A 16,912-nucleotide genomic window follows, 5' to 3' on the forward strand; every position below is an offset into this window, starting at 1 on the left:
CAGTGCCGCCTTTGTGTGATCGACTCCGGAGTTAGCCAGGTAGCAGCGACAGCTATCGTAGAGAACATTACATTAGACGACACAGTGGTAGCTAGTGGGTTAGCTCTGCAGCTAATCATGGTGAATGTAAAGAAGCGGAAAGGTCGAGTCGTTATTGACTCTGACTCCGAAGACAGCGCTAGTGACGATAATTTAGATCAGGTAGGTGTTATTTTTACCCTTTTCCCCACCGGTGGATTCTGAAGTTGACAACAGTTTCAGGCTGACGCTAATGTGTGCTAGCTGATTGCGTTGAGTGGGCCTATTTTATTTACAACCGCTGTTTCCTTTGTGATAAAACACTCAAATCTTAACACGGAGCTAGGTTTCTACTAAGCGTTTACGGGTTGGTACTGGATAAAATGGAAAGTGTTTGAGTTTGAACAGAGCCAGCTCGTTAAGTTATGAAAGGTACCCAACGCTTGCAATCATGCAGTATTAAGTAGCCATGAAAATGCCGCGCCGTGGGCCTTTGACTGGTTTCGAGCCGTAAGCTGCGTGACTGCAGCCGTGCTCTGTTGAATAATTGGTGCGTTAGCGTTCAGACTAAACTGGAATGGAGTGTGTTGTTTGTTTATTTTTTGATAAAGTGAAATCGTTCTGGAGTCGCGTTTGCTTTAGTCAGAACATTATCTCCTGCATGACGTCATGAGACGAAGTTCTATTTCGGTGGTGTTGTTGTCAAACTGGAGCTGGCAGAGAAACATGTCAGTCTGAAGAGCTGCCAACGCTGTTTACATCACCTGTAAACTCACGTGTATTTGACCCGTTTGTCCCCCCCCCGAGAAAACAGAAACTGTGACCACAGAAGCTCAGACTGGGTCAGTAAGACGAGCTTCTTTGGTTGCTCAAACCGTCAGTAGGTTTGATCGTGCGTGTTTTTTGACCAAGTGCGGATTAATATAGTTATCTTCAGTAGTTGCACGGTCTTTGTGGATTTCGAGAAAGCGTGTGATAGGGTGCCATGAGAGGATCTGTGGTGCTGCATGAGGAAGTCAGGTGAGGCTGGTGCAGGATAATGTATAAGGACACAGACAGTAGGGAGGTGTGTGGTAAGAGAAAGGGTTTAAGGTGGGGATGGGATTACATTGAAAGATCTGCTCTGAGCCCCTTCTTCTTCTCAGTGTTGATGGACAGGTTGACAGGTGAGATCAGGCAGGAGTCTCCATGGACTAAGATGTTTGCAGATGACATAGTGATCTGTATTGAGAGCTGGGAGCAGATGGAAGTAAATCTGGAGAGATGAGGAATAAAAGTCAGTAGAACCAAAACAGAAAACGTATGTGAACGAGAGGGAAACAGGTGTAACTAAAGCTGCAAGGAGGTAGTGAAGATACATGCATTTAAATACCTGATGTTAACCATCCAAAGCAACAGACAAGAGAGGTGAAAAAGAGAGTGCAGACAGGGTAGAGTAGGTAGAGATGATCACTGATCAGTGGGAGTGATCAGAAAATGCCAAGATTTAAGGGGGGGTACATCAAAGGGACAATTCAGATTGAGCAGTTTGGAGACGGTTAGAGATGGTTTGGAAATATGCAGATGAGGGATAGTGGATATATTGGAAAAAAAGGTGTTGAATATGGATCTGTGAGGCAGGAGAAAAATAGAAGCCACAGATGTAGTTCATGGATGTAGTAAAGGAGTACATGCAGGTATTCTAGGGATGGTGTGAGCTCAAGGCAGATGATCCACTGTGGTGAGCCTTAAATTTGAGGAATGAGGTGTCGAATGTTACCAGAGGCATTGCTCGGGTCTTGAAACTTTGGGTGATTAAAAGGACCCAGAAATATTTTGGATTTTCACTTGATAACAGCAACTTTTTAAAGTTGTTAATTAGACATTATAGTAAAATATCATACTCTGTAACAGTTGCAATCAAGTGTGTTAGCCTGCCTTTCTTTTTTAAGTACGCAATCAGTTCTCCTCCTGTCCAGGATATAAAAAGAATCAGTATGCACTAATCAGACTCAAATATTCTTCTTATTATGGCACACTTTGAATAAATAGACATGCATAGCTCTGAATAGCACAACAAATGTTTATAGGGTAAGTTACATAAAATGCACACAGATGGTTAATTGTTTCCTTCTAAAATATGATTATTCACACAGTATATAGTTTTGTGTCAATAATATTATGTTTGAAAAGGTAATCTATGCTACATAGTAAATTGACTGTTTTTTGTATAGCACTATTTTATTCTGAGGACTCAAAGCGCTTTATACATCTTGTCTCATTGACCTATTCATAAAAGGACCTTTTCTATGGTTAAGTGCTTCCTATCTAGCGTTCACACTCCGATGGATATATCTGAGAGCAAGCCGGGGTTAGTATCTTGCCTAATGATATTATCATGCAGACTGGAACAGCTAGGGATTGAACTACCAACCCTGTGATTACCTCCTGAGCTACAGCCACCCACAGAGTATATATCCATATTACTTAAACGTAAGCACTGAGGTTCATACTTGATTTTGCGTATGCATAATAATTTAAGATCTTTTCTTGGCAATCATGAGCTTCACAGCGTCACACTGTAACCATAGTTACTCATTGTCATGCATGCCTGTTTACACAGTTTGTGAGAAAGACGACAACGCTGCTGCTGTTTAAGCCTGACATTAATCTGAGCAACATGCATCAATTCATGTTTACAGCATGATAGTGTTGTTGGTATTTCTCAATAGTACCCTCATGGTCTGAATAACCAAATTTGTTTTGTAATTGCACTAGAAAATGGATGTGTAAGACGTCTGTGAATCCGTGGCACAATGTGTCAAAGATGACAGCCAGAACATGCATGTAGGAGAAGGCATTTTAATAAGCCTCTAATTCACCAACCTTATTTTGTAGCCAAGGCGCCGTTCTTCTCATGTCCAGTCTCTGCGCTGGTTCTTCCTGCAATGCTATTTTGAGATTGGTTCCTGGAACTCCTTTTCTGAGCACTTCAGTGTGGATATTAAAAGTTTCGCCATGGACCTTAAACACTCAAGCAAAATTCACAATGAGTATAATCGCTGCTGAAGAAACTTGGTTTGAGTCTCCCAAAGATTGAATTTGAGTTTTCATTGGAAGAGCCAGCAGTTTCCGAACCCAAATAAGTCAGGTCATTGGAAAATTTAAATTAGCTAAATTTAAGTTAAGGTTTTTGATTTTTTTTTTACAAATTGAATTTCTAGATCTTTTTAACATAGAGATGAACCCTCAAATTAGCCCCAAAGCAAACATTTCAAGACAGCGGTGAGGAAAGCTCCTTTGTAACAAGAAGAGACCTCCAATAGAAGCAGACTCAGAGTTAATGGATATGTGTTTGGCCAAATTATTGAGGACAATAACTGCAGACGTACATGGCTTTCTTTGGGTACAGGTAAAAAGTAGAAACTGCAAGACTGAGAGGACTTGTTAATGATATGGAGCAATGGTTAATAAATGCATGTAAAGCTAAAGAGATGCCCTCAGTGTTTTGGAGGAGCTATAGTATAACAGGTTGTTTTCACAGGCATGTGGCTGTGAATCTTAACATTAACTGCAGGAGCTGTATATGAAAATGCGGTTGTTTTTCTAAGCTGAATTGCGAATGTTCTCCACGCTGCTTGCTCTTTAGTACAAATACCACATGTCTTGCTTCATCCATGTGAGAATATAGCAGTTTTGTCAGGCTTTACATTCTTTGCTGCTCTATACAATCGGTAACCTTGAATAAACCAAATGGAGTCTTTGTTAAACAAGCAAGCTGCTATTGTGAACTTCACGAGAGAAACCATCTTTGACCAGTGTCCCGACTTGATCCTCCCTGCATTATATTATGTCACAGGGAAAGAAATTATATTTAATGAAAGCTCTCAAGTGAGAGAGAGAGAGAGAGAGAGCATAGTTTTGTTTTTCTTTTTCTACATTTTATAGTAGTGGAGTATGCAGGTTCACTTTCTTTTTGTGTGTTATCAGGTCTGTTTGAGTAGTTGTCTTGAATAACCGCATTAATGAGGCAAGTTAATCATCAAACTAGTATCAGAAGGTGTTTTGAGAAATACAAGGCACATGTAATTTTACTTCTGGGAAACAGATTGCTGCTAAATAATAAGAAAGAGAAGCTTTCCATGGGTTTGATCATTAAATTTAAAGTGTTCTACTTCTGCTGACTTTGTCCCACTATATGAATTTCAGTTCAAGTGGCTTGAGAAGTTCTGTCCATTTGTACTGCAGTATGGGTAAATAATTTTTTTTTGACCCCGTTGCTGAATTTTTATGTTTGCTCATTTATAAAGAAGTTCTTTAATTTTCTTGGCTGCTGCTTGGCAACTCAAAGCTTCAGCTCCCTTCACACTTTTCAGACTGGCTAGGTCACTGCATTATCTTAATCTGCTGCTTCTTTAGCCACTCCTGATCCCTTGGTGGTATGCTTTTGTCCATTGTCATGCTGGAAGACCCATCCACGACCTCTCCGGAGTGTTCTGCCTGACGGAAAGGGTCTCTTATCTAAAACTCTTCACATACCAGAAAATCTTCTGGTACTTGACTCTTCAATGTAGTGATGTTCTTTACCCTTAGTAGAAAAACAGCCCCAAAGCGTAATGTTTCTACCTCTGTGCTTGGCTGTGGGCAAGGTGTTTTTTTTGGATCATACTTGGCATTTGTCTTACTCTAACCACGCCAGGTTGAGTTGATGACAAAGAACTTGATTGTTGGTTTTGTCTGACTACAGCACTTTCTCACCAAACCTGTGAATCATTTAGATTAGGGGTGTCAAACTCAATTGCACAGGGGCCAAAACTCAAGGCACACTTTAGGTCGCGGGCCAAACAAGATAAACATTTATTGAACACACTAAAACAATGGTTTTTTTAAACATAAATATGAATAAAAACAGACAGGAATATTATTCCAGATTAAATAAACTTAAAAAAATAAACTTTAACTTTAAATAAAATAAAAATATATCCTGTCAAAATTATGCAAGTTAGAAATATGAACATGCTGCCAAAACCCCCCGAAAAAATAAATGAAAGCATACGCAAGGTTCGAGACGCATATAGACGGAGCTGGGCATTGCTTCAGGAATGGAACTAATAAACTGTGTGGGCCATTCAGTGTCGTCCTTTGCCTTGAGTGTATCATTACACTGCAGCTCCATCTGAATCTGCACAGGTGCAGTTCAGCAAAGTCCGCTGACTTGGTTCAACATTACTTGGCAACAGGGAAAGTGAGGCAGGTTGCACTGGTGCATTTGTGGCAGCTTCACTTGAAATGCCTTCACCGCATCATACATGCCATGTCCATGAACTGACAGATTTCCTTGCTGAGCTCAAAAACTCTATTGAGCATTTTTATCCCAACTCAGCCAACGGACCTCTGTGTGATAAGGAATGTCGGCAAACTCTGAATCTATTTCCCACATAAAGACTGAAATTGACGGTGATTTAAACTTTTTGCTCAGATGAAATTTACGGTTTGCGTTACAGTGATCATTACATGCTCCATTTTTAAGACTTTACCACACAGCCTTTCCTGGTGTACGATGCAGTGATATGCTGATAACTCACCGGTACAGTTCTCCTCCTGCATCTTTACTCACATCCTGCTGACTAGTCCGCTTTTTTCACCGCACAACACCGGCGCTCCATCTGTTGTAAGTCCATCAAGTTTGTCCCAGGGCAGTTTCATGTCGGTTACACTTTGACATACCTTTTAAAAAATGTCTTTTTCTGTCGTCGTCCCGTGCATCGATTTAATGTTCAATATTTCCTCTCCACGGATGAAGATGACCAGCTGTGCAATGTCCATCATGTCTGTACTTTCATCTACAGCAGGAGAGTATGCAATAAAGTTTTTGCTTCTAACTGTGTTCTTAAATCAGTGGCCAAACCCGATCAGCAATCGTATTTCTCCTCAGGCTCACATTTGCCAAAATCTGCGTTTTGTCTGGACACAAGACGCCGCACACCTTCATCATGCAGCTTTTCAGAGTGGTACCGGGCTGATTTGGCTATCTCCTCTGCTACAATACTTGCTTTCACAACAGCTTCACTTTGATTTTGCTCTGGTGAAAAACGTCTGCTGAAATGTCAGATTCTTCTTTAGCTCTTCTACTTTCTGTAGTTTCTGCTCTGCATTTAGGTTTTTCAACTTATCCTGACGTTTTGTCTCGTAGTGCCATCTTAAATTAAATTCCTTAATTACAGCCACATTAGCTCCAGTAATAAGACACACGGGTTTACCAGCAATGTCTGTAAACATATATTCAGTCACCCACTGGCGCTGAAAGGCTCTGCTTTCAGAATCAACTTTTCTCTCCACCATTGTGAGCGGCTAGCTTCGCAATAACAGAAGTTTGACTTGATTGACGCTGGAATGTTCCCAGTTAGCCTAGCGTTCAGCAAGGAGGCTGCAGCGCTGCATTATGGGATATGTAGTTTGTATATTATTAGCGCCTCATATCGCCGGGCCATGAATAACAATAATAGTACATCCATACTTGATGGGCCTTGGCTTTGACACGTGTGATTTAGATGTTCAATGGCAAACGTAAGACAGGCCTGTACATGTGCCTTCTTGAGCAGGGGGACCTTGTGGACACTGAAAGGTTTCAGTTCATTATGTGTAATGTGTTACGAATGGTGTTTTACTGACTGTGGTCCCAACTGTCTTCAGATCAAAATAATTGCACCAACAGTTGTCACCTTCTCACTAAGCTTCTTGCTGGTGGTCTTGTAGTCCATTCAAGCCTTGTGCAGGTGTACAATCTTATATCTGACATCCTTTGACAGCTCTTTGGTCTTACTTATGGTGGTCATGAGATCAGAATGGAAGAAATTGATTCTGTAGGCAGGAGTACTAACCTGTGGAGCCTTAATTCTGGCTGGGCTTTAGTCAATCAAACAAGTACTAATTTCACTCAGTGACATGCAAATCAATTTATAACTTTTATGTAATGTGTTGTTTCTGGATGTTTTGATTGATATTCTGTCTCTTCATTAAAGTGGAACAAAATTAAAGACTGTTCAGTTCTTTGTAAGTGAGCAAACTTACAAATTCAGTAGGGCATCAAATAATTATTTCCCTCACTGTAGGTGAACCACATCGCTGTTTTGTCACTTTCAGGAGCTGCTGTCTTTGGCAAAGAGGAAAAGGGTTGATTCGGGTGAGCAAGAAGAACCTGTTGGCAAAGCAGCAGCTTCCACAGACTCTGAGACATCTGACAGTGATGACGAGGTATAGCACTATTAGTATTTACTCTAAAAGACCTTACAGTTTTGGACATGTGAGGCACAGGAGACTAAACCTCAATTCTCTGTCAATTATATAATCAAAAGTTACATTTTCATTCCTTTTGTGTAGTGGACGGTCGGTGGCACCAAAGGCAAAAAGAAGGTTAAGCAGGGCAAAGGGTCTGAAAAGAAGAACGCTACAAAGAAGAAGGTTAATAAAGCGACAGCGTCTGGTAGCTCAGATGGGGACAGCTCAGCTGAAAGCTCTGCACCGGAGGAAGGTGGGTTTCTTAATTCAGTGTTCACATTGAAAAAGATTTTCCCTGCTCTCAAATAAGGCTTCTTTGCAGCCTTTTTTTTTTTTTTTTAAATCTATTATTAAGATTAAGTTATTATTAAGTCACACATCTATTCATAAGTTTAGTATCCTTGAAATGCTACTAAACTGGTGAGCAAAACAGACTTGCACGCGTTCTCATGTTCAAAACATGTTCAAAACATGTTCCATGAAGTGTAGAGCGGGACATCCAGACATATTACGAACTGTAGATTATACATCACTAGAGTGCTGCATCCACAGGTTTTTCAAGAGGTTAGGATTACATGACTCACTCACTCATCCTGTTTATCTCAGGTGTCTCACAGCAAAGCATCTAAGCTGTTGTTTATTTTTGTCACATTGTCCTGGTGTGAACTGGCTGACAGCATTAAGAAAAACCTGGAAAAAAATTATCCTGGGAATTTGTGGTTGTTCACAAATCCAATTCAGTTTTGGTAATCCACTAACATGAAACTGTCTACATTGAGTGAGGAAAAGCCTACAGTACAACTTCACTAAGCCATTTACACTTATTTATTTACTTTTTTTGGGACCTAATTACATTGGCAATGTTAAAAGGATTTAGAACTGCTTCATGGTTAAAAGCTTCCCTTCCAAATTCTGCTTATAAAAGCTGTTTATGACACATTTCGTAGACAAAAGTCAGATATAAGATAAGATAAGATAAGATAAGATAGAACTTTATTAATCCCTCGGGTGGGTTCCTCTGGGAAATTCGACTTCCAAAAAAAAAAGTCGAATTTCCCAGAGAATTAAAATCTCTCTGATGACGTGTCTACCTTTTTGTTTTGTAATTGATTTGAAAACAGCTTTTTTTGTGTTCCCTGTCTCTGGTTCCTTGAAAAATTTTTTTAGGCGAGGTGTCTGATTCAGAGAGCAACAGTTCGTCCTCCAGCTCTGACTCGGATTCCTCTGAGGACGAGGTGTTCAGGGATGGTTATGATGATGACTTGATGGGTGATGCTGAGGACAGAGCTCGACTTGAGCAGATGACAGAAAAGGAGAGAGAACAAGAGCTGTTCAACAGAATTGAGAAAAGAGAGGTGCTAAAGAGACGGTGAGTGGGGAATAAAAATCGTTAAAAAAAGTTGTACTTGGCATAAATAACTTTTTCTTAGTTGTTAAAAAAAATCCTACAAAATAGTTATTTGTTAAAATACACTAGAGCACTCCTATTTTACTTCAACAAATTTGCCATACAATGCAAAAACATGGCATTTTTAAGTTATGACGTGAGCTCACAGTTTATTCACTCAGGATTCTGCTTGTTTTCAAAGGTTTGAAATCAAGAAGAAACTAAAGACAGCAAAGAAGAAGGAGAAGGAGGAGAAGAAGAAAAAGCAGGAAGAAGAGCAAGAAAAAAGGAAGCAATCTCAGGTTCAAGATACACAAGTGGTGAGTCTAGTTTCACACACATCTAAAACAATATTAGACACACTATTAGGGCTGGGCCATATTATATTGTTCACGGTAATACCGGTACAATGTTGGGCAACGATAAGAAAATAAAATATCGCGATAGAATATGGGTAAAACGCGCATGCACAGTGTCTTTGTTTTCATACGCACATGGCCGAAAAAGCATGGTGGCAACGGAGAATGAGAAGGGGGGGGGAAAGCGGATCGTTGAGTGAAACGGATGAAACAGAATTGGTTTGTAAAAATGTTGCAACTTCAGTGATGTGGAACTGGTTTAGTGTTTGTCTGTCAGATACCCACCAAAGCACATTGTTTTGTACAACATGCAAGCGGGCTGTTGTTATTGCTGTATTTGTCGGACTAAGGTGCTCGTAAATCTGGGAGTAATCTGGGACCAAAACTCCGTCCTCTTCAGGTCCCAAAGTCAAACGAACACTGCAGCATCACTGAGAGTTAAAAACTGTCTAAATTCTTTCATCTTAATAAAATGATCAGCACTGCTGCTTTACCAGGTGTAACAATTAAGTTTAACATCCAGGCATCCATGAAAACAGAATTTATTACATTTAAGAGAGTTAGACGTTAGCAGGAAGTTAGCGGAGGTCAGCTCGCTAGTTTCACTAGTTACCTAAGCATGACATAGTGGGGCTGTTCATATAACGATATATATCGGATGACAATATAAAAACGTCAATCGTTTCATTTTATGCTATCGTTTGTTTCGTGGTGTCGCAAAATAAACCGATTTACGGCAATATTTTTTTCATCGTTCTGATGGTCACTGTAGTGGTTATATTAATTTCTTAAGTTCTCTCTTTCTCTTATATGTAATATAACCACACTACGGACGGACAAGCGCCTGTTTTTATGCGTTGTCGTTAGCAACAATGACAGTAACACCTTCGCGTCTCCGCTTGTTTATGTTCCACATAAACCTTTCACAATAAAGCTCAAGATCCTGTTGAGACTTTTCAAAATAAATTGAATCACGTGAAAGAGCAGATTATTTATGGATGAGAATTAAAAAAGAGCCGCCAGGTGCTAAAAAATAAACCTTTGACAAAACGTTAGAACAGGCAACCCGCAGCACGCCGTGTAATAAATACAAAGAAAACGGCGGCCGTTACAACTTATGTCTAAAAATGTATAATTTCATGCATTGGTTAAAACACTCTACTCCGGTTGAAGGACGCGCAGCTGGAAACACTTCACGCAAGTCGAGCTGCCCGAGATTCACAGAATTTACAGAAAATGTTAAATTTTTGTGATTTATATCGTTATCGGACGATAGAATTCTTATATCGGCATATGAGATTTTGGTCATATTGCACAGCCCTATGACATAGCATGTTCTGACTGAGAGATTTCTGAAAAAAGTCAAACGTACAGCTCTGCTATCACTTCCAACATAAATGAAGACAAAACTAAACAGCAGTGACGTTTGTAGGGTTACTGAAGGTGAGCTAGCTGGTATATAATGATGTGCTACGTGATCGCTAGCGACACAGCTATGTTAGCATAACATAAACACAGTGAAGCTGCAGGATGAATGCTAACACTTTTCCACTCAATCGTGCGAAATATTTTTGGCCATATCGCCCTGCTCTACATACTATACAACAGTGTGTATCAGTACCTGCTAAAACATATTGTTTTAGCAATATGTTTTTAGTGCAGTGGGAGTATATTAGTACTCCCACTGCACTTTATAATATATACAACAACAAAAAAATCTCTGTGACGTCTTTTAGTGCCTTTTACTGTATATAGTAGTAATCTGTATATAGTACAAATTACACTTCTATAATACTTTAGGGTGTCTAATTCAACTGATTTTCCCCAGTGTAGGATTAATGAAGCCTCTATCAATAATTGATAGTCTTGCCTAAATAGGAGCTTGAACTGAAGTTTTAATTTCACTCAGTAATTTAAGTGAAATCAGATTCCTCTTTTGCTTCTCATTTCTGCCTGGTATGAGAAGGAGTGGCATTACACGTTGTCTTTATCATATTTCTAATTCTAACCTCTAAGTGCTCATGTCTACAGGTCATGTCCCACAACAAGGAAAGACGATCCAAGCGTGATGAAAAACTTGACAAAAAATCCCAGGCTATGGAAGAACTAAAGGCTGAACGAGAGAAGAAGAAAAATAAAACAGGTTGGCATGCCTTGTACTCCTTTGTGACAGGTTGTTGTGCCAATCTGATTGTCTTTCAAACGCTGACGTGTCGTCTCTTAACAGCGGAGTTGCTGGCTAAGCGTCAGCCGCTGAAGACGAGTGAGGTTTACTCTGACGATGAGGAAGAAGAGGAGGAGGATGATGACAAGTCATCTGTCAAAAGCGATCGCAGCTCCCGTTCATCATCTTACGATGAAGACGAGTAAGTGTATCAACCAGTGCATTCACCACAGTGCCATCACAAGAGCAATGGTCAACTTTGATGCTTTTCTCTTGATTCTGAGTAACTTTTTAAACTGTGTTCTGCTACCAGAAAAGAGGAAACTCCACCAAAGTCACAGCCCGTTTCCCTGCCAGATGAACTCAACAGGATCCGCCTGTCCAGACACAAGCTGGAGCGCTGGTGCCACATGCCCTTCTTTGCTAAGACTGTGACTGGCTGCTTTGTAAGGATAGGAATCGGGAACAGCAGCAGTAAACCAGTTTATAGGGTGAGCTTATATTCTCGTTACATCTCCTCTACCACCAATATATTATTGTAAGGTTTATTTATTTATTTTGGAAGTATTTTTACTTATGTTTGAGTTTCTTGTTCCCTTGTTGTTGAAAGGTTGCTGAAATTGTTGATGTAGTAGAGACGGCAAAGGTTTACCAGCTTGGATCAACACGAACAAACAAGGGATTACAGTTAAGGTAGGTATACTGTCATGGATACATGGATCATTTAGTTGTCCTGGTTTCCAAAAACACAACTCTTAATGTTGTAAATCATCTACAGGCATGGTGGTGACACACGGGTTTTCAGGCTTGAGTTTGTATCAAATCAAGAGTTCACAGAAAGTGAATTCATGAAGTGGAAAGAGGCGGTAGGTGATTTTTAAAAAAGAAGAATGTTTAAACAGTCCTAAATATATAATCGATAAAGTGATGCTGAAATGTGTTTCATCGATTTTTCTCAGATGATTGCTGCTGGAATGCAAGTACCAACTCTGGATGAAATCACCAAGAAGGAGCAATCCATCAAAGAAGCTCTCAACTACAAGTTCAATGATAAAGACATTGAGGATGTAAGTCGTTTTTTTGATGTTGTTTTTTTTACTAGGTCTTCATTCTTTTTTCTGACGTCATTAATTATGAGTGATCATAAAAATTTTTGTCTAAACTCTCTGCAGATTGTAAAAGAAAAGGACAGATTCCGGAAAGCACCACCAAATTATGCCATGAAGAAAACGCAGTTACTCAAAGATAAGGTAAAAGAAAACCAGAATTTTTTATTTTTTTTTTTAAACTCCAAGTTAAGGTGGAATTATCGTAGCCCTTTAAATGTCACCCTGATAACCTGTAAATCTGTACCAACAAAACATGGACACTGACAGCAAATGTCATTGAACTGAACTTTGATGAGAGACAAAGGCTAATCAGGCTTACCTTTTCATTTCTTTTTCTCTTTTGGTTTGAAGGCCATGGCAGAGGAAAGTGGAGATGGTGAACGAGTGAAAGTGATCCAGGATGAACTGAATGAGCTTGAGGAAAGGGCAGAAGCCCTCGACAGACAAAGGACCAAGAACATCTCTGCTATTAGGTACACAATCTACACTTATAAACATTTTACTGTTTAATAAAACTGCTTATCCAAAGTTCCTGAATTAAAATACATAGTTTAAAACACTGGTTTTAGTAAACCTAATGTTAAATAAAGTTATTGGAAACTACAGAAAAACAGCTAAATTGTGTTTTGTTGGTAGTGCCAGGTATTATGTTTAAAAAAACTTTTTGTGATATGTAAATACAGTCCTTTATCATTACTCTGTAATGACCTTAAACTGTTCTTTTGCCACCCAGCTACATTAATCAGAGGAACAGAAGCTGGAACATTGTTGAATCTGAGAAAGCTCTTGTGGTAAGTGTTCACCTTCTTAAACAGCACCATAGACAGTCATCACAACCTTAGATGAGCTAAAAAAAAAAAAAAAAAAAGCTATATTACATAATGCAATTACTCATTATTCATAACTTTATGCTAAAATATTGACAGCATAACACCATATTAATACATCTATGGATAGGAAAACCATAAATGACTCAAGCATCAGGCTATAAAGTCTGTTTTCTTACACTTGGAGTCTGTTTTTGCAGCATTTTATAAAAAAGGTACATTCATAATCTTCCTCAAAGTGCTTCCTCATGTCAGGTGTTTTCTTAATCTGGTGCTGCTTTACTGTGACCATGTTCAGTATCACTGTGGTTCACTTCAGGCATCTGCCAGCCTAAGAGTTTTATACTATAGCACCTGTATGTCCAAGACAACCTGCAGAGGCTTAAAACCGTCACGTCCTATTGCATGTGTAGTAAAAATAACATACCTATGAATTTTAATGCAGCTTTCATGATTATACATCACCTTGATAGTGCGGGTTTCTATATACTAATTTTTAGTTTATTCATTTTTATATTATTAATTATTTTCCAACAGGCTGAAGGACAAAATGCCAAAAACCAACAAATGGATCCTTTCACACGAAGACAGTGCAAACCCACCATGGTGTCTAATGTAAGTATTCTATAATAAATTTATCAGATTGGATAATTGTGCTTGTTTAAACACACTGAAATAACACGTGCCTCATTTTCACAAACACTTATACCTGAATCATGAAGGTGACAGTTTAAATGACTGAATTGTTATAAATAAGACTGAAGACATGCTTAATTATGTGCACGCAGCATAACAGCAGTCTGAAATGTCCCTAAACTACCACTACTTCTACTTCCGTTGATCTGATCTGTCACTGTGATTCTTTTAATTTGGCAGGCCAGAGATCCGTCAGTCCATGCAGCTATTCTTGCTCACCTAAACCAGAAATATGGCTCTGGTTCAACACCAGACAATTCAAGTCCAGAGAAGAACAAACTGGTAAGCAGGACCCTCTCTGATAGCTCATAAAAATTATGCCAAAACTGGTGTTGAAGTTTGGCTTTATCCAAGGAAAGACATTTTGAGATAAACTCAACTTTTTGAAAGACTAAACTGAGTTCAGCACTGTAGTGTTTTGTTTTGTTTTTTTGTTTTGTTTTTTTTGTTTTTTGGTGAATTCATGAATTATAAGCTGTCATATTTAAAAGAATGAAAACAAAACTATTATTTTAGAATATGGCAAAACTATAGCAGAAAATAATGTATTTTTCTTTGAGGTCTTGTTAAAAGAGATTGGACTGGAAATGAGTACTAACCTGAACTGTAGCTCTTTATCCTGAAGAAATCTTTACTTTGTTTGTTTTAGGGTCAAACAAACCCGAAAGACAAAGATGTCCCGAAGCCAACCACTGACCTCTCGGAAGACTTGTTTAAAGTTCACGACTTTGATGTAAAGATTGACCTACAGGTTCCCAATGCAGGTGAGACCCTCGTTTTAACCTTGTGTGTTTTGTGGTACTGTTGAAGCTATACGACCTAGATGTTCTGCTTGCTTGGAGCACAAGGTGAATGCCAGTGTGTATCACAGTGATATAGTGAAGTTGTGTAATTTTGCTCTTCGTCTGCAGAGGCGAAGTCTCTGTCTGTGAGCTCTAACGCGTTGCCAGTGAAGGACGGCGCTCCCCGCAGGTCCCTCAACCTGGAAGACTACAAGAAGAGGAGGGGGCTGATTTGATGTGGCAGAACCTCATCGAGAATCCACATTGCATGTGTAAGCAAGAGTTTGTGTGTGTGTGTGTGTGTGTGAGTGAAAGTGAGAGACTGGGTGTTTGTATGTATGAGCAAGAGCGAGAATGTCCTGAAGGATGTGTGTTTGAATGATGATAAAATAGACTGTTCATCCAACACAAAGGAAATACTGATTAAACGGAGACAACATTTTTCTCAAAGGATCTTTCTCGGGAAAAAGAAAAAAGAAAACCTTGTCCAGTTATGTTTGTTTTTTGGGTTTTTTTTTTTTTTTTGTTCTTTTTGCATTCACAGACAAACTTGTATACGGAGTTTGTTTGTGTGTTTGTTTGTTTTTTTTAATGTATTTAACTTCTCTCCTACTCTTCTGGAGTCAACTCCCTTTTTTTATTTTTATTTTTTATTTTTCTCCAAGAGGACAAAGACAACATGGCGCTTGTGGATTATTACCTTGAACAAGGAACCTATCTTAGAAAATTTAGGTTGTTTAGGCATTTTAAAGTCTATGGACATCTTCAGATTTGACCAGCTTGTTCTCATCAGTAATAAATTAAAATAGTACATTTTCCCCCTCTGTATGTATGAACATCTGTACTTGCATTCCATCCTAAATTTCAACAGCATTGTGGTTATTTGCAGAGTTCACACTATCATCATCTCTGACTTAACCACAGTGTTGGCCCTTCATGAAAAATGTAAAACGTTCAGTACAGGTCAGCTGGACATCTGTCACTTTTTAATCAACCTAAATAAAGAGGAACTCTTTTGTATGGCCGACCTTATTCTAAGTGTTGCTTCATTTTTGGTTTCCCTCGGTTGGTTGTTCATGGGATAACTCCCATGCCCTCAACTCCCAGAGCAGATTCTATGTGTTATTGATTGTGTCCATAGTCAGTTCCTGTTTTGATGTGGCATGCCATGTAAATATGCATTTTTGAGTGAGTGCGGAAAAAAATAAAGGGGCACTGTTTCATAACTTCTGTGTCATTTTGTCTGTCTTCTGCATGGACTACAGATGAGGACAAGTGAATATACAAAGTTAGAACAATGTTTCCAAGTTTCAGGAACTGGAGTTAGAAGTAATCAAGAAATTTAAAGAGAGCCTTCAAGTACAGAACAAGCTCAGCAGAGGTAAGAAGAGAGAGATTTCAAAGACTGGAAAGAAAACTAGTGACAGTTTTGTCTGGATACAGCTGCCAAGACATGAGCAAATGAATTGTGCCCTCAAAGAAGACAGTCGCATTCGATTGTATGCTAGTGCCCCACTCAAAAGTAAGAAGGCAATTAACTGACAAGTGTTCACCATTTGTTGACAAATGAAGCCAATAAAAAGGCTGGAGCTGATTCCAAATGTTGAATTTGTATTTGACAACTCTTAAGTAGGAAGTCCAAAGACATGCAGATGCAAGCAAAGGAGGTCATCCTTAGGCTGAATGTCACAGGAACTGCATAACAACATTCTGGTAAATTCTTAAAAGGTATGAATGCACTGGGCAGCTCAGCAACATTAAATGGCCCAAAAAAAACAAGACAGCTAAAGGGCACGGTAAAAGAATTATATCCATGGTTAAGATGAAAAACTTAACATCTAACCAAGTTGAGAACACTCTCAAGCAGGTAGGCATATCATTGTCAAGATCTACATTTAGGAGATGTATAGAGAAGGTTTACAATAACACTGATTACACTCAGGAACAAGAAGGACAGATTAGTTTGCCAGAAAACCCTCAAATGTGCAGTTCTGAGAAAAAAAATCTTTGAACAGATGAAACCAAGAAGAACTTGCACTTGAATGATGGGAGAGAAAAGTACGAAGAAGCACAGAAACAGCTGAACCATACCGCATCCAATGTAATGGAAATAATATTACAGCATATGCCTGTGTGGCTGTCAGTGGAACCGGGTCACTAGTTGTTACTGATGATGTGACTGCTGATAGAAGTAGCAGGATGAAATGTACAGTCTACAGACCTATATTCTCTGCTCAGATTCAGCCAAATACTCCCAAACTCATTGAACAGTGCTTCATAGTGCAAATGGATAATAGCTCAAAGGGACTCTCC

The 16,912-nt window shown here is 39.1% G+C and overlaps 1 protein-coding gene across 1 annotated transcript; it reads left to right on the top strand.

Moving 5' to 3' along the window:
- Window positions 1-20: 20 nt before the first annotated feature.
- Window positions 21-15,825, top strand: rtf1 (RTF1 homolog, Paf1/RNA polymerase II complex component). The gene is made up of 18 exons (XM_004539957.4): window positions 21-201; window positions 7,141-7,251; window positions 7,378-7,528; window positions 8,443-8,644; window positions 8,865-8,982; window positions 11,053-11,164; window positions 11,249-11,387; window positions 11,499-11,676; window positions 11,796-11,878; window positions 11,964-12,051; window positions 12,145-12,252; window positions 12,358-12,435; window positions 12,646-12,767; window positions 13,028-13,085; window positions 13,659-13,736; window positions 13,998-14,099; window positions 14,467-14,581; window positions 14,729-15,825. Exons 1-18 carry the CDS (start codon window positions 118-120, stop codon window positions 14,833-14,835), a joined length of 2,034 nt encoding a protein of 677 aa, XP_004540014.1. The 5' UTR covers window positions 21-117; the 3' UTR covers window positions 14,836-15,825.
- Window positions 15,826-16,912: the final 1,087 nt, after the last annotated feature.

Source organism: Maylandia zebra, linkage group LG19, assembly GCF_041146795.1.
Source record: "Maylandia zebra isolate NMK-2024a linkage group LG19, Mzebra_GT3a, whole genome shotgun sequence".
NCBI lineage: Eukaryota > Metazoa > Chordata > Actinopteri > Cichliformes > Cichlidae > Maylandia > Maylandia zebra.